Raw genomic sequence first — 26,418 nt, forward strand, 5'->3', positions numbered from 1 at the left:
TATGCGCCTCCCCGCCTCTCGCAAACTGATATTTATTGGGTTCACACCCCTCGTGTCTTGTTTTCATCATATAAAATAAACAAGATGCTGTTTATGAGACACAGAAATTGAGGAAACTTCTCTGTTTTCTTTTTTTCCCCATCTTCTCATTTCCTTCCTCTCTTCAGCAAGCGTTCAATGCCACCGCCGTGGTTCGGCACATGAGGCGGCTGCAGCTTGGCAGCAGCAGCATGGGGAGCAGCATGGACGCCTCCAATCCGCTGACCAGGCCGACTCAGACGCAGAAGCAGGCCCAGACGGGCCAGAATCAGCCAGCTCAGAGCCAAAACGCGGGCCAGGCGGCGCAGAGCCAGAGCACCAACACGGCCGCCAGCAAAACTTCTTCCATAGACAACAACATAGCAGCTCCTCGCAAGGAATGTGAGTAGGAGTCAGTAATATCAGTGGCACCAGGAAGTCAAGGGAACATATGTTTATTACAAAAAGTTTGTTTCCCCCACATGCACAGCCCCATCTGTAGTAAGAGTGATACTCCATATGTACATTAAGAGGTTGGAGGGTGAAAGCCTTAAAACCCAAAAGGAATGTATTAAACAGACTCTTATGTAGGCTGCAAATGTTAGCATGCTAAGCTAACCAGCTAACCCTATCCAAACTCATTATCTGAGGGGGCGGTGCGTTCACAATGGTCAGTCCTCATTCTCCAAAGTAAAACTCAGAGTTTGAAAAGCAGATGATCTGACATTTTCCTTGTCCAAGTATTTAAGCTAAGCAGCAAAATAGTGTTAGGTTACAATGAAATAACTCATTTACATTTGTCTCGTCATAGTTAAAATACTAAGACTAAAGGCCAAATGCCACCAGGCACGGATGTGACGTGTTCCGTGTGCACCAGTTTCAGTCTATGTTTTAAACGTCACCTGGCAGGAAGTCAGACACAGAAACAGCAGAGAGAATCTACATGTAGTTGATTTTCAAAATAAATGCAAACTTCTGCTCGTAAAAACATCCAATAGGAAGATAATTTAATTAACATTAAGAGTAACTAAAGGAGGCGTAGCTTAGAGGGCTTAGTCATTTACAGCTTTTGAAAGTAATTCATGCTGCTCACCCATATGTTGACTTTTCTCTCTCAGGTGTAACCGTCACACCCTGCAGTCTGGCGTCTGCAGCTTCTTCTCCCGCCGCAGGCGCCGAGCTGAACCGGCCACATCCCTCAGCCGTTCCAGCCCCGGTGCTCACAGAGACCAAGTGACGCCAGGTCCCGCGGGGAACCAGCTGGGAGGCCACGGCGCTGTGAGGCAGAGAGAAGGAAATAGACGGGAGGACGACAGGAGAGGAAGAGGATCCCCCTCTTCTTCTTCTTCCCTCCCTCTCCTCACTGCATTTCCACTTGGATGCGACCGCCCAGCCAGTTCCCCGCCCTGCTCCAGGGAGAGCAGAGGACTTTACCTCCACCCCACCGATTCAAGACACACAGCGCCATACTGTACGCACACCAACCACCCACCAGGACACCGTGTAGGATTCTTCCTGCCACAGCGACAGCTCGGCCACTGACTCTCACTGAGGATGTTTGAATGGCCGGCTTTGATTGGTTGCTGTTGGATGATAAATGGGTGTCAACTGCTGCCAGCTTGAGCAGTAATTGGTGGTTCATGGTGGGGCCGGTGGTATCGTATTATTCAATGTCAGTCAACATCAACTTCCCTCTTGAATCTGGTCTTTCCTGCGCCACTTTATTTAGCTTTTTTTCCAGATTACTGTCGGTTTGACTGTTGGCAACTGGATTGTTTTATTGTTTATTATTACTGTTGATTATAAAGGTGGTATGTGTAATGTTTAAAAGGCGAACATCATTGACAAATTAATAGTGCTACTTTGGTATAATTAAATGTAAATAAATGAGACCGTGACCAAGACAACCGGTCGCCTCTACCTCACGCTTATTAACAGCTTAACTGTGCAAGCTCTTTGTTTTGCATTAAGACTCCATTTCCCATAATCCCCTTGTTTCTAGCATCACCAAAGTCCCTGTACGCCTCCTGTTACGTGCCATAAAGCAATCCATCAGATTTCCCTCCAAATCTGACCTAGAGTCTGCGTGAATGCAGAGCAGAGGCGAGAGGTCTGAGGAGAGGCGACCCACTTTGTTTACACTCATTTTACTAATGTAGCAAAGTAACGTGGCAATGATTTATTCATGTGAAAACACTACATATAGCACCTTTAAGACATTTTATACGTCCTTATGGGCTTGTTTGTTTGTTTGTGCTTTAAGAAGTGCTTTAAAAGTACCATACGACTGTTGAGACATGAAAATATGAGTAAGCGCTTTATGTATTTTGCACAGAAAGGGTCAGACGCAGATTAACCGCCATCCACTTATGTTTATCAGAGAGTAGAGATTGTAAACTTTATTAAAAAAAAAAACAATAGTAACCCAGAGTGGATGTCAGAACATTCTACAACTTGTTTATTGCCTGAAAAATTTTGATTTGTTTATTATTTTCTTACTTTATAAGATTTTTATAACAATCACCCTTAAAGGGACACACATACAGGTTATTATGAAACATGCAGCGGGTTTAGGATAGGATAGATAGATAAGAGGTATTTACAGGAAAACTGCCTCCAGTTGAGAATGTTAGTGACTATATGATAGCTTGCCCTTTGATTTCCCAAACTAAGCAGCCACATGCAGCGCAATGCCATTTCAAGGGTACAAACTGCCTCCCATATGGGCCCTAAGAGTATCTAGCCCGTGTGGAGACAAAATCCAAGATGGAGAAGCTGCTTTCTGCCGCTGTTTTTCTTCTCCCCCCCTATAAAGAAGCCATGATCTCACCTTTTTGCATCGTCAAGCTACGCCTGGTTCAGAAGTGCTCAGGGAAAACTGCAGCTGCACTGTGAGCTGGCGAATAACGATTTCCTGATTTAGGTTGTTCTGTCTGTTTTTGGTTCAGGCTTTGTGGCACCACAGTTATTGATCCAGGGCATAAGACATCAGCTGTGTCCCGATTGCAGTGTTGTGCAGACTCATGACTTGAATATTGACTCAGACTTTTCTACCGAGGACTCCGAGGTGTTTTGGACTTGACTATCTTCCAAAGCATGCACTTCTTATTCTGTTTGTTGAATCCCCCAAGCCTTCAAAACGGTTCACCAAAACAACATGGAGGACTGGTGAGTCCATGGTTCATCCAATGACAGTTTTGTGCCCAAAATCCAAAAGCCTGGTTTGCGTAGCTCAGTTCTCACAATTAGTGAGACAGTTCAAAAACTGGCAAATGTCAAGTATTTCATTATGATCAACAAAGCCAAAATGTGTTGTTTACAACAAGACTCCCATTGTCCACAACTCTTAACTCCATCATCCAATTGCCAGTGGAACCAAGGCCGCACTAGACCGTTACTGATTGCCGTGACAGACTCAGAAACACAGTTCAGCTCGTTGGAAATGTATCTGCATTTGACATGACGGCCTGACTTTGATTGACTTGACTCAAATGTCACCTTCTCATGACTCTGACATCACTACAGCAGCTGAGTTTGTGTCACTGGTTGGAATGGCCTTGTAGACTCAGAGCAGAGAGAACGGTACAGTGTTGGGTGCACGCTCACACATATCAGATTGTCATCAGATGCAATTCTATTGATCCCTTTATTGTGAATTGTAGCCAAAGACCAGTGCAAGGTACGAAGACAATTTGGTTCATTCTACTTGATGAATTGGTTAGAACAGAGCTAGTTAGATACGAGGCTGTTTGAGACACTAAATCTAAAGGGCTGAACTCTAGCTGCAAATGAATCTGGAGAGAGATTTATTGACCTTCGACCCCTTCTTAATCTGTTGCCATTCACCTTTTTTTATTATCTACACAGAGTGGTGCTGAAAAGTATGTGCATAATTATTCATAGTACTTGTTTTAATCTGTTTGGCATGTCAGAGGAGTGTGAGACCACAGCTGGATGAGAGTCAAAGAAGGGTAGAATGACAGTAAATCAACTCTCACCCAAGCTTTCTGGAATTCACTTCTGGCTTGGTGCATCGTGTGTATTAAGCTGCACATATTTGGCACTGAAGTTGACTTTCATGAATGCTAACGAGTTTAAATATCTGCATTCATGTTCTCTGTTCTCTTTAACAGCAGCTTCAACAGCTCTGCAAGGGCAATTTCGACGCGTTTTGGTGTTCTGCTCTTTCTAGTCCCCCCTCTCGATACTTTACAGCCTCTCTACCCTGTCTTTAGCTCCAACTCAAGACGTAAATCTTTAGTGAGTTTTTTGAAAGTCTCAGTAATTTCCTAAAACAGCTGGGCGCTGTAATAACTTGTCTAACTTGAGTAAAAAGTGCGATTTTTGGGGGGGACTATTTTTAGCGGTGGATGAATACATATTTGTTACACTAGCGAGTGTTTGCAGCAGCACAGCGGTGTATGTGATGATTTGAAATGAACTACAGTGCCCATGTTCATGGTGATGAAGTAACATATCACCCAGTGCAACATTGACTCACTGATGTGTTTTTAATCATTTTTGGACAACAGTGGAGGCTCAGAGGACTAAGATATATCAGGCTGAATTTCCTGGTTCAGACCTGACTGAGACAGAGACTAACAGGAAGACTCTCAGCTGCTGGTTGAAAGTTTCCGCCTTGTTATCAAGCAGAAATACAGAACTCTCTCACTGCCCTCGGATGCGCACATCAATATGTAAATCTGCATCTTGGTATCAGCGTTCTGGTTGTAAGCTCTCATTCACCGTGATTACACTGACTGCAGTCGGTGGCTCACATCGTAATTTATGCCATCGAGGGAGTGAGAACTGATTTATAATTTATACATACATCCAGGGAACAGATTTGTTTTCTGTAAACCTCCAATCACGCAGGAATCGTCCTTTAACAGAACGCCTCATTCCACTCAAGTCATTCATACATGCACACACCAGATCTACTGCACAGTTTGTTAAGCATCAGTCGTGAAACTTGCGTTACATGTGTCAACACCGCTGACACGCTTGTTGATTTGACTGAAAACGTTGCAGTTACTTTATGCATGTTGACCTAGCAGCTAACGAGTCGTAGTAGAGTTTTAGTTCGGTAGATTTAGGTGTGTAAGAAAAGATAGATTTTGTTATTTTAAATGTGCAGTCTTAGAGAATGCTAACTTTTTAGTGTTTCTTACTGAACTACAACACCCATGTGTATCCTACTGCATGACTACACAGTTCACCTTTCAGAAATATATATATTATTGTTGACTTTTTTTACAGCAGGGTTGTGTTCCATTCTTTTCTCTACTAACCAAACCGTAAAGTCAGTCCATGTAATTATCCATGTGTTACTGAGGGGGACTTTGAACCATGTAAGGGCTTTATTCCAATGATCACCTTAATCTAATTATTCACTGTAACCATGTATACATACCCATTGATTGCTATGCATTTTTTAAACATTTTTAAGCGTGTCGTCAATTCTCGATTTTCTCGATGTGGGGTCAGGAAATGAAGGAAATGAACAACATCAGCACCTGTAGTTAAAGAAATTTTTGGGGTGCAAGTGCAAGACACTGAATCTCAGCCAGATATTAGATCATTTCAATCACTTAACTGTTAATTATTAATACTAATGAATGAGCTACATTGTAAGAGTCGTGCACCGGGTTTTTCTCTGGCACAAAATGAACCATCAGCCGACACTGTAAGAAGTGATTCAATGTGACGTGGTCCTCGTCAGTCCGGACGTTTGGGTTTACGAATGTATTGCGAGGCAGGCCGTGGGTTCAGGTTCATGCTGCTCTGTGGTTTTATGTGCTGTTTTCTGAATGAACCTTTCCATGTTAAAGATGCTACTGTAAATAGATTGTGAATATGAATGATCATTTTCAAGATAATATTTACAAATGTTTTGCTGTCGAGGCATGTGAGAGTGTGTGAGTGAGCGAGTGTGTCGAGGGAAGTTGATTGTACTCTATGGAATGTTTAATGTAAAAAAAAAAAAAGAAGCTAACATCCCCTTTACTCCCTTCTGCTTTCATAAACTGTTTCATGCCATCAGTGTCCAACCACCTCTTCAGTGTCAGTCCAACTAAAAGTGAAAGCATCGTTTACTGAACTCAGGCTTACGTTTTTTTGCCATTCTAAAGGAAGAAATCCAAAGCTGTGACCGACTCAGAAACACACTGTTAAAGGACGGAGGGCGGCTTACGACCCGCTCTGGTCCACTCTTTCCCCCTCTTTGAGCTCTCACTCCTCGGACCTTTTTTTCTTCTTCTCCTTCTTCTTTTTTAAACAAAGACGGCGCTGAAGTGCATCGTCACAAAAGATGAAAAGCATGTCTAAAAAAAAAAAGTGCTTCAAGAGTTCGACTTCACCATGAGTGTTTGCGTAATCTTATATGCCCTTGTATGATGTTAGTATCTCTGTATTATGTAAAGACATACACAGGTTGAGATGCCCGTTTCCTCGGAGGCAGATCAGAGTTTCAGCTCTACAAACTGTTTGGAGAGGCAGAAATAATCTCATCATCAGCTAACTGCTATTTATTAAGTGAACTGGATGCCATGCCCCATTCATTCCATTTAAAGTATTTGCTGACTTCCTCTGCTTATAGAAATGATATGGCCATAAATGGTTATGTCAGACAGATTTTGTGGCACAATATGTGACAACACAAACTTCATTTATGGGTGATTGTGGTACGAACTTTATTCATTCATTTATTGTTTTTGGCAAGAGTGGTTTTCTTTTGGCCATGATCATGTTTCAGTATGAATTGTTGCCAAATGCTTTAGGATCCACAATGTTAGCATGTATCTTATGGGAAGTAAGTTTCTAGCTTTCCGTTAGCATCAGTAAACTGTCCTTATCCTCATCTGATGAGAGCAGCTCTGCCTCGAGAGTTGTTTGTAGGGCTAAAACTTTGGCTAAGGCTGTTTTTTGGGGACCCGGTGTCTCCCTGTGGGTGTCCGTGTCCAGAGCCCGCTAAATTTAGCCGGCTGTATTGTATTTACTCTCTGCATGTGACCACAACAAACTCCCATTCTGTGCACCGTCGTCACGCAGACGACGACTCACTCATGTCTCAGAGCGGGCACTACCTGCCGCACTTATTGTGCTGTGATGATGATGATGATGATGACGATGATGATGATCACTCTCCGTTAATGGGGCTTGTATATCAGATGCCTTCGACAATCATGTGCACATATCAGAGTTACCATGACGACACAGGCCAGAGCGACTGATTGTGTTTTGTTTGTCTTTCTCCTGGAATAAATCCTGAATGATCGTAACGTGACTCTTTACTTTTACTTTGTGTGTGTGTGCTGACTAATGCTCAGAATTAGGACTACATTTCCTACAAATGTAAACCTCGTGTGTCTCTGTGTGTTTGTACTCCATGCATGCTGATATAAAGCAGACACCAGACACTGACCAACATTTAGCCTATAGGCTGTGCAGCAGATGTTTAGCAGACATAAGACAGATGTTGCACATGTTGCCTTTACTAGCACGTCAGGATACGTTATTGTGGCTGAAGCGTGAAAACACATTGGACACAGATGATACTTACCCATATAAAATGTTAAGTCTGTTCTCCTTTGGTTTGGTTTACACTGCGGTGTCCACATGATGATTGTGCAGTTGCAACAAAGAGTTCAGTAGGAGTTCAGATAAAAACACATGTTTACATCTTCGGGGGGTGGAGAAACAGACTACTCAGCATTTTTTTGCAGTATCAGTGTTTTTGTGTGACAGCAGATTCCAAACTTGTGTGAGCGTTCACAGCTGCCCAGCACCAGTGTGTGGACAGCACACAGAACAATAAAAACTACAAACAACCATATTAATAACCAAAGCTTTCATATTGAGATTTGAGGCACATAACATACATGGATATGGTGGTAAAGCCGAACCAAATTATACTGTTAACCGTTACTACTCATGGAGAGCCAGTACTGCTACCGTAATACTCAATGTAGTTGATTGGATGAACAATGTCTGTGTTTTCTCATTGATCCACTTGAATGGGGAAGACCAAAGAGGTGTGACAGCTAACATGTCAACCAGGGCTGGCCCTAAACAAGATTTTGTTTGTGGCCTCAAAAAACTCCTAATGCAGTCAACAACTCACACACACTGCTTCTAACTGAAGGAACACACACACAATAGAGATGGACAAATCAAATCTCTTACTTTCTTTAAAAAGTAAGTTGTGGGCCCCTGATAACCATCTCAACATAAACAATCTATAGACACATGAACAATCTTCTGGATACTGACTGAGTTATGGTGGATTTTATTATTGTGTTTATATCTTCTTATTTGGTTTATTAACTCTTTCTTGCATGAATCATTTATTGTTTTGTGACTTAAATAAAATATGTAGATAGAAAATGTGGTTTAGGAATACAGATATAGTCACATTTATCTTTATCCTTTCTCTCCATTTCCTGAAAAAAACAAAAAACATTGCACCTACTTCAGCTTCTCATTTGATTCATCAGAAATACGTCCAATTATTTCCACGTGCAACAATGTAAATGTGTAAATATTTAAAAATGGGGGGGTTATTAGGGTCAAAAATACTTTCTAGCAGCTGAATAGATTTTATTTGCAGTGCAGAATCTATGATTTATAGTCAAGAACTCAAGAAGTGTGAAAATGTGCAATGATTAAAACCTTTATGAAAAGTTTATTTTAAAAAATGCAGTATGAAGGAGAAGATTCTAATTGTGTAAAGTTAAGAAAAAGAGTAGAAAAAATAAAAGAACATGACTGGACTTGACCTGGGTCAATAAAGTGTAGCTGCAAATACAGCTAAAAGTCAAGGCCACCAAAAGTAGCAAAACATCCATGGGAATCCAGGTGCAACAGGACTGACTAAACATCAAGGTCACCGACTGATAAGACCCTGAAAAGTCTCTGAGTTGGAATGATTGGATGATATTAAAACATGAGAAGGTGTGTTCTTATAATGATGATACTATTGGGTACTATGACGCTGTATAAAGGGTGATGTTTGGAGCCAAAATTCAGTTCTTGTCATCATAAGACTCGGATTTTGTTTTCTGTGAAGGGAATAAAAGTCTACTGCATTCAACTCTGAAGCTCCCCAATGCCTTTTTGAAGATGAGATTGAAGTCAAAAACTAATCGATAACTGATCACAGACAGCAGAGAGACAGACAAGCAGCAGCGTGCAGCAGTGACTTCTTCAGACTATCAGGAGGAAAGTGACAAATATGAATCTCTGAATGGACGTGTGGCGTGAACGCATGTGAAAAGGGTTAATTGCATCAGGCTCATGGTCATTGCATGAAAGTTGGCATCTCCTGAACATAACACCGTACAAAGTGAGGAGCGAGTCTAAGTTCATGTGTGGCCCCTCCCTTGCAGCTGTGAGCCTAAGCAACCACATAGCCCGCTTATGCCAGCGGCCGGCCCTGTTGTCAACCATGTCTGTAACATGAATGCTTGTTTAATATGAAAGTAATGCATATAAACTTCAAAAATATTCAAAATAATCTGAAACATTACACCTGTTGCCATTGTGAGCATGTTAGCATGCTTACATTAGCGTGACTGAAATAAGCGGCAACCTGCGTGTGGCTGTGAAGTGAAGCTAATGCGGTTGTACCAAAAACTGCACTTCCTCAAACGTCCACTTGAGGCTGGCTCCAGAAGTGAGTCAGTCTCCATAAGTCCCCATGTTCAAATGTCCAACTTCACAGCAGAAATAAACATGTTTACAGCCTGGTACAAAAAACAGTTTTGGTCTCTGTAGCTAATTTCCCCGTTCATGACAACTGTACTGAGGAGTGAATTTATATACAACTCACCTGTTCAGGTTATATTAAGGCTTAAAGTTATGCAGGATTAACATTGGCAGGTAGCTGTGATTACAGGTGGCTTGTTTGAGCACCCAGGCGTCATTCAGCACACCTCGGCCTGGTCTGAGATTAGCCGGACGACCAGAACCACTACACTTATGTATGGGTGATGTCACTGATACACGGTGCATTAATTATACTGTCTATGGACTGTAAATAACACTAAACATTCTACCTGTGTAGCTTTGTTAGCTACATTTAATAACAGCAAACTACAACCACTTCTCCACCCTGATGTTAATTGGCTTTTGCTTGGATTTATGATTGTTTCTTGTTGAAGTGGAAACGTGCACTCCAGAAGAGCACTGCAGTAAATACGCATCCGTTTGCTTTGTTATACACATTTGGCTCTTGAAAATAACAATTAGCGGGCGGTGATATATCAACATAAGTCAGAAGAGCTGCAGGCTACCTGCTGCCCTCGTGCACCGTGCCAACACTATAGTTAATAAGCTAACATACGTGGTTCAAAAGCAATCTCATTTTGAAGATAACTTTTAAATTATCATCGACTGAAGTGTAGCTTGACATGATGTTGAGTTTTCCCCGCTGAGCAGCGTCAGCCTGAAGGTTTATACAGTATATGCTCATCACAGATAAGTTGTGTTAATATTGGTGTGTTATTAGCAGAGTTTGGCCCGGTGGAGCTTCCTGTGGTTCAAGTCATCACACTCCCTCTGCTTTTCCTTCTGTCTCAGTCGGAGATGTTCCTCCCCACTGTCTGTCTATCTGAGTTCAGTACAGAGGAACGCTCACACACACACACACACATACACACACATTGTATCATTGCATTGGCTCATTTCAAATTATTCATCTCCCTGACACATACACACACACACACCAAAGCACTGAAATGAAAATTGTGAAATCAAAGTAATTTACATTCCTTTGACACTCACGCCCAATAACATGCACACATACAACATCACACACACACACACACACACACACACACACACACACACACACACACACACACACACACACACACAAAGCAGCAGAACTGAATTTATGCTAAATCAAAATTACCTGTCATTCATACACACACACACACACACACACACACATAGAAACACTGCTTGTTGACATTGGCTGTCAAGCTGTAAGTTTGTTTGTGCTCGGAGTCACTGATCTCTGCTTCTTAAACTGATTTCTCCTCATCTTTAATTCAAGGCTTAACCCTCCCCTCCTCTGTCTCCCCTCCTCCGTCTCCCCTCCTCCTCTCCAGCCCTTCTATCGTTGCAGGGTTCCTTCTCCTCCTCCCCCCTCTCTCCCCTGCAGACACATGATGTTTTGTTCTTTACCGAGCAGCATATGTATATTCCATGAAGCCAATTACCAGCAGATCATCTGAAACAGTGAGATAACGTGCAGTCTCGCAGGAAACAGAGGTGCATGCTGGGGAATTTGAAGTGTGCAAAGACCATCGGTGTCGACTGTTCTGAATGCAAACAGCGTGGAGTTCATGCGATCTTTCCTTGTGGTGTCTCACTGTTGGTTAGTAAGCTCAAAACTAACTAAATTATAAACCAAAAATATTTGACTTAAGGTTTTGATACAAATAATCTCCATTTAAAGGTCTCACGTTTTAAAATGTGGTGTTTTATTTGAACTTTTGATATCCATAAGATATATATCTCCTCTTTCTGGAGCTCTAGCGAGAACAGGGTGTTTTGTACAATATTGTTGTGACATCACAACCTTACAAAAGTCCTGGTGTCCCATAAAGATACAGCTTCTGAAGTGAAGCTGTGTGCATTTCTCTGTGGGCCCAGCGCTTTGATACCTTTACGGTATTTTACTGTGTATAATACCTAGACCTGCTTTATAATAATTCAAAAATGGAAACTCACTTTCTTCAGTATGGGCCCAGCGAGCTCCCAGCGTTGGTTGATTGTATGTATGTAGATTGTAGACAATGAAATCAAGTCAAAACTGTCACCTCCTCTAAAGTCTAAATGGTGTAGTGTTAGCTAGCTCATTTACTTGCACCCTAAGTGATGTTGTGTTCAGGTGAGTGATGTGTTTGTTTGCAGTGTTATGGCTATGCATTCATATAACTGAGGTTTGAGCAAACCATGAGAATGAAGTATTTCAAACCAAGCAGCCAAAAAGGTGAAGACACGTAACAATGCAGAGCTCTTAAAGAAAAACATAAAAATGAATGAATTGTTGGTTCAAGCTGAGCACTCACTCACACTCTTATTGGCATCAGCTGCCTTGTTAATGTTTCACCTGCTGGTTGGCTAACAGCTGACTAGTAAATGTGCCAATACACCCTTAAAAGTCTTGCTTTTTTTGTTTGTTCCCTGCACCACCCCAACATCCATCTTATGTGCTGAGCCTTTGGCCAATTTAATGGATGTAGATACCAACAAATATTCAATATATTTAATATATTTATTCTTTCAGTAAAGGTTATTTATATAATATATATATATATATATATTCTTTGCTGCCTTCCTAGACATAATAGATAGCTTGCCGTTGACGTTCCATCTGTGTCTTACGACTAGAATATGCTGACAATAACACCTCCATGGGTAAAAACATTCTCTTTGACTAATTCTGGGCGTGTAGTATTTGTGGTGTTATCTTGGGGTTTAAAGTCGATCCACCAGCATGAGTTGGGCAGAATGTGAGACCGACTCAGGCACTTCTGATGTACTTTGAGAGTGTCTCTAATTCTCCTTGATCAATCGTCAATAAATAATACAGCATAAGACATCAGAGGCTCCTGAACACTTTCTTCCCTCCTGACCTCACCAATGACCTTTGACTTCAGCAATTTTTATCTTTGAAATGATTGAATCTTTTGTCATGCAAACAGTGAGTTCTGTCAGTTACAACTCATCACACTTATTTAATCAGTTAGTGTTTTTTTGTGTGATTATCTGCAGCAACTTTTCTTCTACTACTTAGCATCGGATATGTTTGTTTGGCTGCCTCAAAGAGAAAAGCACTACCTGTGCCTGTGTCACCTGTGTGCTAACTAAACAGACAAGGTCAATGAAGATGTGCTGTAGAAATGAGACTGTGTCTGAAAGACTCATCAAGCCGCTACTTTATTTCTCATTGAGTGTTTGATTGTGTTTGGGCCACAGAGAGAGACTGCAATTTAGATTTCGATGAACTCATTTGTCCTCTCCGCATCCCTCTCTGTCCGCCCGGCCTCCCATTTTGAGGTCTTCTCTGGTGATTTCAGGGTCTTCCTTGAATTCACAGTGGTCTCATGATGTGACGGCTGCTCGCCTCCCTCCAGAGCTTTTGGTTTTCCAGACTGAATTAGAGGAATATTTCAGCGACGTCCTGCTGTTCAGAACATTGCTGCCCACACAAACACATTCCAGTCACTTGATGGACCAGCCACACACACACACACACACACATCTTTTTCACTCCCCAAATAATACCCATATACACATAAAAATGTCTCCTCTGACCTTAGCCTCTCTTTACACTCTCGGCGTGATGCTTTAGGGCTTAACTGAACCGCTGAGTGTGTGGCTCTTTGTTTTTTTGTTCTCCGGTGACCCAGATGTTAATACCCTACTTCAAAACATTGTCACGTTCACACTGATGTTCATCCAAATCAAATTTTATATGCAGAAAAACACTCATAGAAAAATATCCACATACAAGCTGATGTGCCAGACTTTTTAAAAAACTGAAATGAATAATAAATGAACCTTTTCAAACATCCCAGAGTTCTCATTCTCAGTTACACCACACGCTCTCTGCTCACAATTCCGTTTAAAGACAAAGTCATCATTAATATTGAACGTAATGTGTCTTATCACTGCTTCACGGGGCTGTGATTACATAAGATTTTTAACGTTTTGAACGTGTCTTTTTTTATGCTTACAACACAAAGTGGGTCACACAAAAAAGCTACAAAAAAAAATAGATATACTAAAAATGTCTTTCAATTAAGCTGCTGTAATCAATATCTTCCTGTATCTCCTGGCTGTTTGCTAACAAAGCTGTGTCAACTTTAAAGGACCAGTGTGTAAGATTTAGTGCCATCTGCTGGTGTAGTTGCAGATTGAAGCCCTCTTGTTTCACCCAAATACATGAAAAATGCAAAACTCCCTACTGAGAGCCAATGTTAAGTTTGTTCATTGTGGGCTACTGTAGAAACATCGTGGTTCAACGTGGTGGTGTGGAATCTGTAAAAAGCTCATTGTATACAAAACACAACGATTCTTATTTTCAGACAATTACACACACACACTAATGAAAACATAGTTATGCATATTATATCCCGTATGTATCTGTTAATAGAGCACCCTAAATCTTACACACTAGACTTTTAAAGGAGAGAATCAGAAAATTTATTTTTTTTACTTCTAACTGGATTATGAACACAAAAGAAACGGTATATTTAAAGTTTAAAGGGTCATTACAGTAATTTAGTATTCAATAGTTAGCCCATTTGCCAAGAACAGTCAAAATTAATGCCACAGACACCAAGATTGGGTCCCGTCTTTCCCATAATGCAATGCAACTGCATCGTCCAATAGACCCTCCTTCCTGACCATGCCTGGTAAATGTGACATTCAAACTTCATGTCCCCCAGTGTATAACACTTTCTGAATATTTCTGTTAAAAAAGCCAAGATTATCCCAGTGACATCACTTGGGTTATTTTTAAGACTCCACAAAAGACTCACACAACTGTTTTTACAGTCTGACTAGTACCAAATCTGACTCATAGACTGACTTCAGCAAATTTCGTAGTTCTCATAATCTCAGCACAAACATCAGTGCATGACTTTTTTTGGTCATTTTTTTGTTTTAAAACAAACTTTTAGTTCAGATTTGGAAACCAGACTGTCAAATGACAAACAGAATAATGCATCATTATCTGTGCCGTAATAAGCTCCTGCTGTTACTGTTACTATGGATTGTTTGCACAGCAGACATTTTAACATGCCATAGAAAGAAACTCGTTGCGTTCGTGTGTCTCTGTCATTGGAGCCCATATACTTGTTTTATGGACTATGTTGGAGAAAATGTTTTCTGGTTTTCCCTCTGCTCCTTGTCAACCCTCTGTGATTTACAGAGTTTCCTGATGGAGAGTGAAGTAAAGCGCTGCCACCTGTAGCTGCTGTTAGCTAATGTTAGCTCAGTTTGTTAGCCAGGGTGCCCAAACTGTGAGCTCAGTATTTCCAGTGGTACCACAGGCATTATGGACCACTGGGAAGAGGAGGTTTTCAGTTATAAAATCGCTCAGTTAACTAACTGTTAAGAAGCGCTAAACCCGGAGGTCAGTAGACCATATAGCATGTAGACAGAGAAAGGAAAGGCAGAAGACAAGAGATCTAAGTCCTATTTGGAAAGTTGTGAATTAATTGTAATGACTGGCAACTGCTGATATTTGGTTTGATGTTGTGACATGTAAGAAAGTTTAGCGAACAATTGATTTGATTGATGTAGATTTAAGGTGTCAGATGTAATCAACCATGTGAATTTATGGTGTGAGATGTAAATAAGTAATGCAAATAACTTAAAATTGATGGGATGTTAAAAAAAAAAAAAAAGTTAATATGTGAATATGGATATTGTGAATAAGTTTTACAAATTGCAGTGCAGATTGATGGTGAAATGTAGGCTAAATAAGTTAACAATATGTGAATTGGTGTGAGATATAAATAAGTAGGTTATAAATTGATGAAATATGTATTAAACCTATGGTGCGACGTTGTGAGAGATATTGACCAATGTGAGTGAAGAACGGCTCCCCCTCCTTACAAAAGCCAATTTAACCACTGTTGAAGTGGAATGGAGCAGGTGTCGTGCCAGAACCAGAGCAGGACAAGTGGGCAATGGTTCAGCAGCCTCTATGGACATAATGACATAGGCAAAGAGACCAAGGAGAGGTTGACATAAGAAGAAGAATCAAGAAGCAAGAATCTGCTGGACAAGAGTAAATCTGGGACTAACTTTGTGAAATAAAAGGCTGAAAGACAGACGCCGAGCTGGACTTATCAGATGGCTGCATTGTCTTGTGTTGTTGTCCTTGCTTGATGTCTAAGTTTTTGATCAAAAGTATGGTAAAGGCGAAGGGGGGGGGTGCTACTTTTATGGAACTGAGACATTGTTTTTGTTATTAAGTCCAACTGTGTTTTTCCAGCTCTGACAAGTCAAAATGTCTGCTGTGCATCCAGCCGACTGTCACTCGCGGCTGTCTGTTTGAGCAAAAACACATCCTGTGATCACAGCCTGGCAAGAGCAATGAGGAGCAACTGATCTAGTTGTAGTAACTGCTCCGCCTGCAAGAGGAATCACTGTGAAAATAAAAGCTTGATTCTCTTGATTCACTTTTTTGTTCTTTTGTCAGATGACAGGAAAGGTTCTATCACTTTTGTAGTAGAGCAACCAGGGATACAAAAGACAGAAAAGGTTGTTTATTTACAAGAAAACTGCAGATTATGACTAAAGGTGTGTTAACTCATATGTGACAAGTGCCCTTACACAGAGACCGCCCAGCAGTCTCTCACTCTCCACAGCCATTTTTTCAGTCCAGTTGGGTGGCAGTTTGGGGCAGGTGGGATTGGTTAAAGTTGCATGCGCTGGCGCATCGCCGTGCTCGCATAGCGGCTGGGTGGAGGCTCCTCCTGTGTTATGGTGTTGAGGTGATGCCCTGCCCTCCGCTCTGCAGCCTTCAGCTTCTCCTGCAGCTGCTGCGCCTCCTGCTCGGCCTTGCGCACAGCCTTGCGGGCGTTCCTCAGCGAGCGCTTCACCTTGCGAACACGCTCCTTCAGCTGCCGGTTCCTCCTCTCCGCCGCGGCCAGGCGCTCCTGCAGCTTGCGGGCTCGCTCCTCCTCTTCGAACAGGGCGGCCTGCACCGAGGAGCACAGCAGCTGGAGAAAGAAGGAGAGGGAGAGTGGCGCAATAAGTTAACTTACATGAAGGGTTGTTTTCTTAACAGGCTAACCGAACTGTTGTAAATCACCAGTTGCCATCTGGTCAGCTGGTTGTGTAGTGTGGGAGCGCTGCTGATGTGTTTATCCCAGAAGTCTCTCTGAGAAAATGAACAAATCTTTCTTCATTTAATCTCCACAGAGCTGGTATTTCTCTTGCACTAATGTTTTTATTCTCCTCTGAAAGCCCGACACACTGAGAGGATGGGAGGATGGGGAAATAAAGATGAGGTCCTGACCCTCATCAGTTACATTTATCCACACAGACTCCCTGCTACCAGTCCAAAAACATGAGAAGACGATGTATGCTGTTTATGTGCATCTGTGTAACATAGATTTTTTTTTTTACCCCATGGACCTCCTATCCCTCCATTACAATGCGAGGGTCACTTACTTTGATGTTTCAGGGGCCCTAATTTTCCATCTCATCGACAGAGCAAGGCTGACCTCAAACAGCAGGGTTAACAGGGGTGACAGAGGGGAATGCATACGTGTTCATGTACAACCAACTGGAACATGCACACATAAATCTATAAAACACCATTCATAGCCATCACGTGGTCAGTGCTAATCGCTCCTTGTGTTCCATTAGCATTGCTAACAAACGCAGTCGAGCCTGCAGCACAGATATATCACCAGTTTGTGTTGACAGTATATTCTGTATTCGAGGCAGTGTATGATTTTGGAACCAATTTTTGAGAACTATGATTTTGTTACAGTAAGATATTTCGACATTTTAGGAAGTCATTGCTAGAACTGGGAGCCATTTTGTTAGCTTAGCATAAAGGCTGGAAACGAGTGAACAGCTAGCCAATCCAGGGTTCAGAAATATTTGCCTACGTGCACCTTTAAACCTCATTAACATGTTATATCTGTTCTATAAATGTTGTGGTTTTACAGTGAGTTAACAGCTGGCTGCTGGGCAATGAACCAGGCTCCCAGAAAATGTTTTTAAAAATGTCTCCCGGGGCGGTCAGTAGCATAGTGGGTTAAGCGGCCGCCCCATGTGTAGAGGCTATAGTCACTAACATAAGTGCTAGCTTCCCACCTAAGCTCCATATAGAATTCATAGAGTTCGCTAAATTTTGATTTTATAGCATCGGTTAAAATGGGGATCTATGAATTAAATCACTAATTTGAATATTTAACATGTAAAATTAGCTTTTGACTCTGACAATGATCTGAGATGCAAAACAAAAATCAGTGTTATGGAATATTAAATGCATGGGGTCAGTTCACCTAAATTAAACCTTGTCAATGGAGCGACTTTTTACTGAGGAAATTGTCAATGTGAAAATGCTGTTTCTAGAGAGAGAGGTTGCAGTTGTTTTGACATGTAACAAAGGGCTCCAGCTGGAGATGAACCAGCGGTATTGTAATTACATGATGATACCTTAAACCACTAGGTTAAGGGAATGCCCCACTGCTGATTTTTTCAATTCTGTAAGGAAAAAATAATTATGTTATTGGAGTGGAGGCATAAATCTCAGCGATGAATATCTATAGATATAGATATAGAACCTGGACAACCAAACCCTGAATAATCTTAAAGATTGTAACCCTTTAAGGGAAGTCTCCTTTCTTTCTTTTTTTTTCCATTCATCCAAACATAAGTCAAATCAATATTACATAACATTGGTACAGTTTATTTTTTACAGTTTGAACCTTTTCTCATGCTCATAGGAAGGCTCTCAGTAGGGCGCCCCAAACACACACATGCACACACAAATGCACACCACCTGTCAAAACATCCGGGTGTTACCTGCCTGCTGTTCAGCATCATCTGTATAAACAGTATTTAGAGGACATGTGAAGACACATGCATGTAGAAATAGTCCTCAGATTCAAGTTTAGAAACATTTGAACCCAGAAAGCCTCCATCAAGGCTGCTGAATGTCAAAATGAAGCATTTAACCCTGCATTTAAATATATTCTTATACTGACAATAAAATAAAAAGACTGCATGTAAAATGAAAGGAGAGCAGCTTTATGGTGCGTTTTAGCATCTTTCAGCTCATTGTTTTGGTTTTAAGGGCAGCATGTGCACTGTTTTGAGTCCCACTGCGCTCATTGTGGTTTCCAACCTCTGCAGTAAGCTGTTCCAGGTAAACCCACTGCAGGCTATCTACACAGCACCAAACAGCAGACAGACACAGTTAGCGACTGGTGAACATAGTGGAATGTTTAATTCCCTTTATGTTCCCCTATTTGACAGTTGGCTAAAAACATGACTTCAATTTAATGCTAGCGTTATCTGCTGGATGTATAAATTAGCAACTAAAATGATCACTATATGAAGTTTATATGAAGAATGTACTGCATGTCACCGTTTACTGCCCCCATGTGGCTAAAAAAAACTATTGATGCAGTTTTAAGCAACTATATGTAAGTTTTAGAGTATTTTAACAGCCAGAATGTGTAAATTTGATAGATTATTTCACAATTATGTGCTATATTTGATATCATGCTGTATTATAACTGTGTATGTTGCAATTTCAACTTCTTCATACTCACTCACCGATCACATGAGGAAAACACCCGAACAGGTCACTTCATGACAGTGGCTTTAACATTTCTGGGGATGTTTTAATACTTTTGACTGTGACACCAGTGGCGCCGAGGTTCATTGTGCAAAAGTTTTGCACACAAAGTTTTGAGTGTTTGTTGGTCTGGTCCAGACTGCAGAACTTTCTGCATTTACATGAGTTCATCAGCCGACTGAATAAAAAAGAACGAAAGGACAGAGGGTCAGAGAGAGAGAGAGAGGGGTGAACTTAAGAGTTAAGGTTTGAAGGGATTGAGAGGCAAGGCTTTGTGTGTGTGTGTGTGTGTGTGTGTGTGTGTGTGTGTGTGTGTGTGTGTGTGTGTGTGTGTGTGTGTGCGTGTCCAGCCTGACCTGACTGCTCATTTAGTTCCAGTGACTTTTGATTCCTCTTTCTAACTTCATAAAGAAGCTCAGCATGAGTCCCCCTACTGCCCACACACACATACACACACACACACATGCACACACACACACACACACATACACACACACACACACACAGACACACACACACATTTAGTGTCTTTAGAGCTTCACTATTGACGTCAAAGAGACAAACTGGGGTTTCTCCTCTTCTCCGGAGGTTTTATTTAACTGTGTGTGTTTGTGGTTAGAAAAAAAGAGGCAATAAGACAGAAAAAGAAAGTGAGCGATGAAGAGATAAAAAGAACAAAAGGGGGGCTGTGAAAGAAGGAAAAACAAAGACGAGACAGAGAAAGTGGGAGACACAGACAGGACACACACACACACACACACACACACACAGTATGACACTGTAGTCATCCCAAGCTTTAACTCCTGAGTGAAACAAACTGCGCTGTCCTCCTTTTATCCCTCTGAGCGTCCACATAAAATGTTAATGAGAGGCAGAAAACTTGTTAAAAGTTTTTACATGACAGTTACAACTGGAGTATAATCGTTAGAGCGCATGTAAACGTGGCAATCTGCTGATTAACAAGTATTTGGGGAACCTGCGTCTATCTTGCTGTGGCCTATAAAGTGAAAGCAAATTACCCGAAAGAAAACCTTGAAAAAAGACGTAGGATATCTTTCATTAAAAAAAAAGAAATCTGTATTAAATGATGATTAGTGGGCTTACAGTAGTCTCTACCCCCTGCTCGTGGTTAAAACTACTCTGGGTGGTGCTGATAAGAGGAGCCTCTAACAAAAGATAATTGAAGGTTCTGGCAGAAAAGTGGAGGAAGTCTCTTGTCTATCCTCCTGAAGGGGCGTCTGGTTCCCACGAGGCTGCATTCAGAAGCAAACCACCTCCCAATTTTAGGGATGTTTTGTGTATAAACTCCAGCTGAAGGATGTCTGATACCTTAAATCACAGAGCGGACGGATGCAGCGAGGCAAACACATCCTTTGGACAAACCTCAGAATTATTGATATTCAAATCAGAAATAGGAGCTTGTTCTTCTTTGTCTTTTCATTTGCAGCCAAAGGGAAATGAATCTGATACTTTCAAAAATTCAAAAGACAAAAGGCAAAGGGGAGACATGGAAGAGTTAGGAGAGACATGAAAAGGAAGAAGAAGGTCCTAACATCTCGTGTTCCTCCATAAATTCCCGCAGCAAACACCTGTTTTGTCCCGCCTTGCCTCAAGGGGTCATAGCCTCTACATGCGAGTGCTCGTCCTCTAAATGAGCCGTATCTTTAACCCCTGCCTCGCTGACCTTTGACCACATAACTCTGAGGCCACACCCTTCAGGTCAAACCCCGAGATCAACACACCGCTGCACCTTTGCTGAATTAGCTCTGCAGAGAATAAAAAACACCACAAATCCATTTGGGAGACATTTAACCAAGTCTACGTATGCTGCAGGTGGTGTTCAAGTGGGTCAGGAACGAGGAGCAACATCCTGACTGATAATGCACTGATGCTAACAGATGTGAATTTAGCCATTTTCTGTCACAAGTAGGTGCCAATGTGTTGATTCTTCAGTTAGTGTAATGGTGCACGTACTGTGTGATGCGTATTACTTTTTGATTCTCTGGATACGGATCTGAGTTTTTTTCAAGTCTTTTGGGGCAATGGAGGTAAGTCCAAGTCAAGTCTCACGTCAGTTTAAGGCATCTTAGGCATTTCTAAAGTCAATGAAGTCTCAGGACAAGGGTAGGAGTCTTGAAGTCTCAAGACTGTTGAGTCCAATAGCCAAGTCCACGTCGAGTCTCAAATTATTCAAGAAAAGACCATGTCGAGGCTCAAACCATCTGAGACAAGTGAAGTCAAAATTATTTCAAGACAAGTCCAAGTCAAGTATCAAGACAGTGGAGTAAAATCAAGTCACATCTCAAGACATCTGAGACAGATGAAGTGAAGATTCATTTGACACAAGTTCAAATTAAGAGTCCAATCATTTGAGACAAGTCAAGTCAAAATTGTGCAATGTCCAAGTCAAGTATCAGGTCACACAACTCAAGTCTCGAATTTTCAAGTCCTTTAAGACAAGTCAAGTCATTTGAGATAAGTCCAAGTCAAGACTGAAGTCTCAGACTGAGGCACAAGTCTCTAAATGCTCACCATTATATTCAGGCAACATCTTCCTGTGTTTTTTTACAGAGCTGACACAAGATCCTTCAAAGTACAGTCCTGTTTGTGGCCATGCATATTAAATGTTACAGTTGCAGTTCAAAACTTAAGACTTCAATATTTAAGACTCAAGTTTTTAACTGATAAAGTCTTAAAGGAATCTTACAGATTTGTCCAAGTCATGTTTCAAGCTCTTATTTTTGTAACTTAAGTCTTTGTAAACTGATAACAAACACTGTGAATTTGAAGTCACCATGATGACATGTAAAAACCTCCATTTTTAGTTACTGTGCCATCAAATGAAAACCTCTTTCAGCACTGTAACAGTTTGTCTTGTATCCTCTCAAAAGAAGGGCAAGGATGAGTAGTTCCATCTCCAGCCGCCTTGTTCAGTCTTGTCTGAAGTGCGACCTGCTCAACTCACTCAAAGGAGGTGTGATAATAAATGCCTGAGTCACAGCAGCAGAGCTGTCTTCCTCTGTTGACAGGGTCCTGGCTTATCTCTGGTCCTAGGTCGGCAGGCTGTGTAGCTTCAAACTGATATGAATCGAAGTTGCAGAGTGACACACTTTTAAACTGCTGCCAGTCAAAGATGTGGATCTCTGCTATTTGACCTTTGACCTGTGGCGGCCAGTATCCTGTCTGCCTGAGGAGCCAGACGGGCAGACCTCGACCAATCAGTCATCACTTTGATCTTCATCTGGCTGGGACGTGATCAATGAAACACTGGGAATCTATTAAGAGTGTAATCAAAACTTCTGTGCATGTGTGCAAGTGTTTGTGGTAAAAACAGTTTCGACTGATCCTCACAACATTCCTGTCAGCAGAGTCACAACTCAACTCAGGATTAGATGACACACAAACACACAAACCAAGATCCCTCTCTGCTGCGTTACGCACTGTACTTGCATTCAGATTTTAGCTACAACTGTGTGTTCATGTCCTGAATATTACAAACAAACCATAACACCCTAACAATGGTTGTTAGTCCCCTTACCTCCCTGCTGTTCATTGGATTGTTAATCTGTTATCTATGGTGGTTTATCACTATAGTAACAAGAAGTTTGTTTACGTCCTCTTCAAATACAATCGACATCCAATCGGAGAACTGCTGACATTGTACTAGACATGAAAAGGTCAAAATGATGTGACGCCCTACCCTGCTGTCCTCCTGGGTGTCCCACTCAGGGCTGAAGGTGTGGAAAGGCTGACTCCCTTGGGTGCAGTTGGAGAACTGGAAGAGGCTGGAGAACGTGCGCCTGTTCTCGGACGTGTCGGGGAAGATTGCGTCTTGGAAGTTGACGCCGTGGGGGAGGATGTTGTAGTTCTCGTCCATCCTGCAGAGGAGATAAACAGGAAAAGTGTGAGGAGAAAGCTGAAGCTGCTGAAGGAATGACTGAAATGTGGAGTCAAGGTTATAAATGTATCATGTTTAATGATCTGACTACAGCTGTCAGATAGATTTAGTGAATAAAAAGTAGAACATTTTAAGTCTTAATGGAAATACTTACTCTACCACACACACGACTGTAGACCACAGTATGCTCCAAAGCAAAGTCTCAAATAACTCTTGTTGTGTTCGTTTAAAGTTGTATTTTTGCAAAATCCATTTCTGTCTGGCAAACAGTTTTATGGCATGTAGTGTGATTTTAATGGCAACAATAAAACTTATTTCTGTTTGACTGTCCAAGTGTGTGTTGGAGCTATTTTTGGTGCATGTGTCCAGGCCTTCACGTCACCTGAGGAAGAAGAAGTAGGAGTAGTTCTCCATCACGGTGTGGGACTGGCAGGACAGGTACCCCAGTCCGGTCAGGTTAAGTCTCGATCCAGTAGGCACCTCCAGCATGCTTCCCCAGGCCTGGTCGCACAGCAGCTCCACTTCCGCAGAGTACAACAGCCCTTCCTCCGCGCCCTCGTACCCGTACCCGAACCCAAAGGGCAGAGAGTTGTACAAGCTGCCCACCCCGCCGCCCAGAGGCTCCCGGTGGATCGCCAGCACCCGGGCGTACACGATGATCTCCGCCAGCTCGGCTCTGCAGCCCTCGCTTAGGGGACGCCACTCGGAGGGGAGCTGGCACCCGTGCGTAAAAGTGCCCAGATGCGTAAAAACGCCGAGCGCTGCAAAGAGGAGAGCCGTGGAAAACATCCCGAAGGTGGATGCAAGTAGTCTGTAAACCCTGTGGTGATGCTTCAGTGAAGAAAGTGTGAAAAGGTTCCTTCAAGCATCCAAGCTGATAAAAGTAAGTTAAAAATGGTGATGGTTACCTTGACGCTTGAGGATGCTCTACTTGAACAAAAAGTCTAAAATGTTTAACTCTAAAGCACAAAATTCATCCACAGTGCTTTTTGTCCATGAACTAAACTCGTTGATGTTCAGATCTTCTCCCCTTTGCCACAGAAAACGAAACAGTCCAATCAATCTGCAGAAACTTCAACAACTCCAACCTGTTGCTGCGCTCCCAGCGTTTCCATCTCATCTGTCTGCTGAGAGAGAGACAGGCTTCACCAGAGCGCACGGGCGCTGCGTTCAAGGACGGATGGGAGAGCTCAGACATTTGAAGTTTCCACGTGAGCTCAAGTGCTGTTTTATAGAAAGACATTAATATAGTTGATAAATGTTAAGATTTTAAAGATGTTCAACTCGGTCATGTCCTAAAGATTGTGAGGCAAATAATACATCATGCATCTTTTTTAATCGTTTTTTATTACTATATATTTTTTTTCATGTTGACAGAGTCTTGCTCATCATCTAACTGAATTTTAAAACTTTGCCTCAGGATGCAATTTTGACAAATTTCCTTTTTTTTCCGATATTTTTTCCGACCTTTGAATGCATCCAAGATGATCATGAAGGGAGAACATGTTCTTCTCTGAAGAGGCACTAGATGAATAATCTGGAGAGGTTCCACACTGACTTATAACAGTAGAATATGATATGATAAAAGATAAAGATTATTCATAATTCAAAGGTTACAGAAATCAGAGCGGATTCTATCAGCTTTTCCATTAAACATCTGGCAACACATACAGATCATGATAATGTTTCATATTATATTCCTCTTCTTCTTCCACTATCTTAACTCATCAATAATGGGATATTATTATTCTCAGGCACTTTCTTTTAACCTCAGCCAAACATTTCAATGTTGTGATTTATTAAAGCTGATGTGGATTTTACTGAGACAGCACTGCCCTCTAGTGGACACTGACACGAACACGTGTATATTTTCCTTTTATGTAATAGATAATCCGAATAAATCAAATAAATGCTGTGATATTTTATATTTCCCCAATGGTCCCATTTTATAAAAGAGTTGCGACTAAAGCAACATAGTCCTAGGTTTATTGTATTTCATTAACAGTGACCTTATTCTTATCAAATAATATTTCCAAAGATAATGTCATGATGAATTCTGTTTTAATTATTATAATTAATATTGTACATTTGACAGACATGACAGTCTGGGCAGGTCAGGGAAACTCCAGTGTTGAGGCAAGGTGACTCCTGAAGGGAATTCCCGCCGTCAGCTGACGCTCGCGCTGATGTGTAAACACCCGGATGTGCCTGCGCCGCAGAGACTGCGCTCTCGCGCAGCCGCAGATTGTTCTCAGATCTGTTCGCTGCGCTGTGACGTCACTTCGAGGAAATGAAAACCTTCGTTAAATCCGCACGAGTCAGAGCTGCGGCAAGCCAGCGACAATTAGGCACGTGGAGACCGGAAGTATGGTAAATGAGCCTTCAAAATAAAAGTTTTAAAAAAAACGCCTAAAGTTCGAACATAGTCATCTTAATGTACTATAGCTATATTTGTAGCTGGTTTAGTATGATTTGGTATATATATAATTACATATTTTTATATATCGAAGATAATGTTCTGGACAAAGTTACCAAATCTTAAACATTAAGTTTTTTTTTATTAGATGATATTGAACATTTAATAGAGTCATATAGATTTATATATAGAGTCACAGAGGATTATATATACATTATAGCAGTGGTCATTTGCTTGCATCTTTATAGATTTTTATATACATTCAAGTACATTCATAGGTATGAAACAGGTGGAATAAATATAAATATGTAAATAAATAGGGGAAAAACATATATTAGTAAAATTAAGTAGAAATAGATTAAGTCTAAAACTTAAGGTGCGTTAGAAGTCAGTAAGAATTGAGGGTTCTGTTAGTCTATTTAATGACGTCATGGCAGCATTCATTGCTTTTGCATAATATACTGTATATAACAATTTAACAGTGTTTCACACGCAGACAGCAAACATGAACATACTGTATGTGGAAGCAGCCACAGCAGCAACACATACAGTAGGACTGAACTATAATGCATTACAAAAACCACAGATCTACCCAAACTCATTTAACCAGCGATGTGCCCGTTCATATGAGACACCTGTCACTGTTTGCTGATGACAGAGTAACAGCTGTAAATGGAAAATCAAGGCTGGGAAAGTACAGTACTTTCAAACCTCAAAAAATATGAGCAAGCTCTAGTT

At 41.4% G+C, this 26,418-nt stretch overlaps 2 protein-coding genes across 2 annotated transcripts in view; one reads left to right on the plus strand and one right to left on the minus strand.

The window, feature by feature from the left end:
* Positions 1-7,299, plus strand: part of camk1da (calcium/calmodulin-dependent protein kinase 1Da) — a 58,837-nt gene extending 51,538 nt beyond the window's left edge. The window contains exons 10-11 of the mRNA XM_010745432.3: positions 168-420; positions 1,137-7,299. Of these exons, the coding sequence (XP_010743734.3) occupies positions 168-420; positions 1,137-1,255 (372 nt within the window). The 3' untranslated portion in view covers positions 1,256-7,299. The remainder of the gene's footprint in view (positions 1-167; positions 421-1,136) is intronic.
* Positions 7,300-16,300: 9,001 nt separating this feature from the next.
* ccdc3a (coiled-coil domain containing 3a) lies at positions 16,301-24,424 on the minus strand. Its single transcript, XM_010745431.3, has 3 exons — positions 23,647-24,424; positions 23,067-23,244; positions 16,301-16,766 (listed from the first exon to the last, which is right to left on the minus strand). Exons 1-3 carry the CDS (start codon positions 24,051-24,053, stop codon positions 16,461-16,463), a joined length of 891 nt encoding a protein of 296 aa, XP_010743733.2. The 5' UTR covers positions 24,054-24,424; the 3' UTR covers positions 16,301-16,460.
* Between the last annotated feature and the right edge of the window lie 1,994 nt (positions 24,425-26,418).

The sequence above is a fragment of the Larimichthys crocea genome, chromosome XII (genome assembly GCF_000972845.2).
Source record: "Larimichthys crocea isolate SSNF chromosome XII, L_crocea_2.0, whole genome shotgun sequence".
NCBI classification, from domain to species: domain Eukaryota; kingdom Metazoa; phylum Chordata; class Actinopteri; family Sciaenidae; genus Larimichthys; species Larimichthys crocea.

Coding starts and splice junctions, on each gene's coding strand:
- ccdc3a (XM_010745431.3), bottom strand. CDS start 24,053: ATGTTTTCCACGGCTCTCCTCTTTGCAGCGCTCGGCGTTTTTACGCAT. Junction 23,245..23,646: donor TCCTACTTCTTCTTCCTCAG/GTGACGTGAAGG, acceptor TCTCCTCTGCAG/GATGGACGAGAACTACAACA. Junction 16,767..23,066: donor ACACCCAGGAGGACAGCAGG/GTAGGGCGTCAC, acceptor TTCTTTCTCCAG/CTGCTGTGCTCCTCGGTGCA.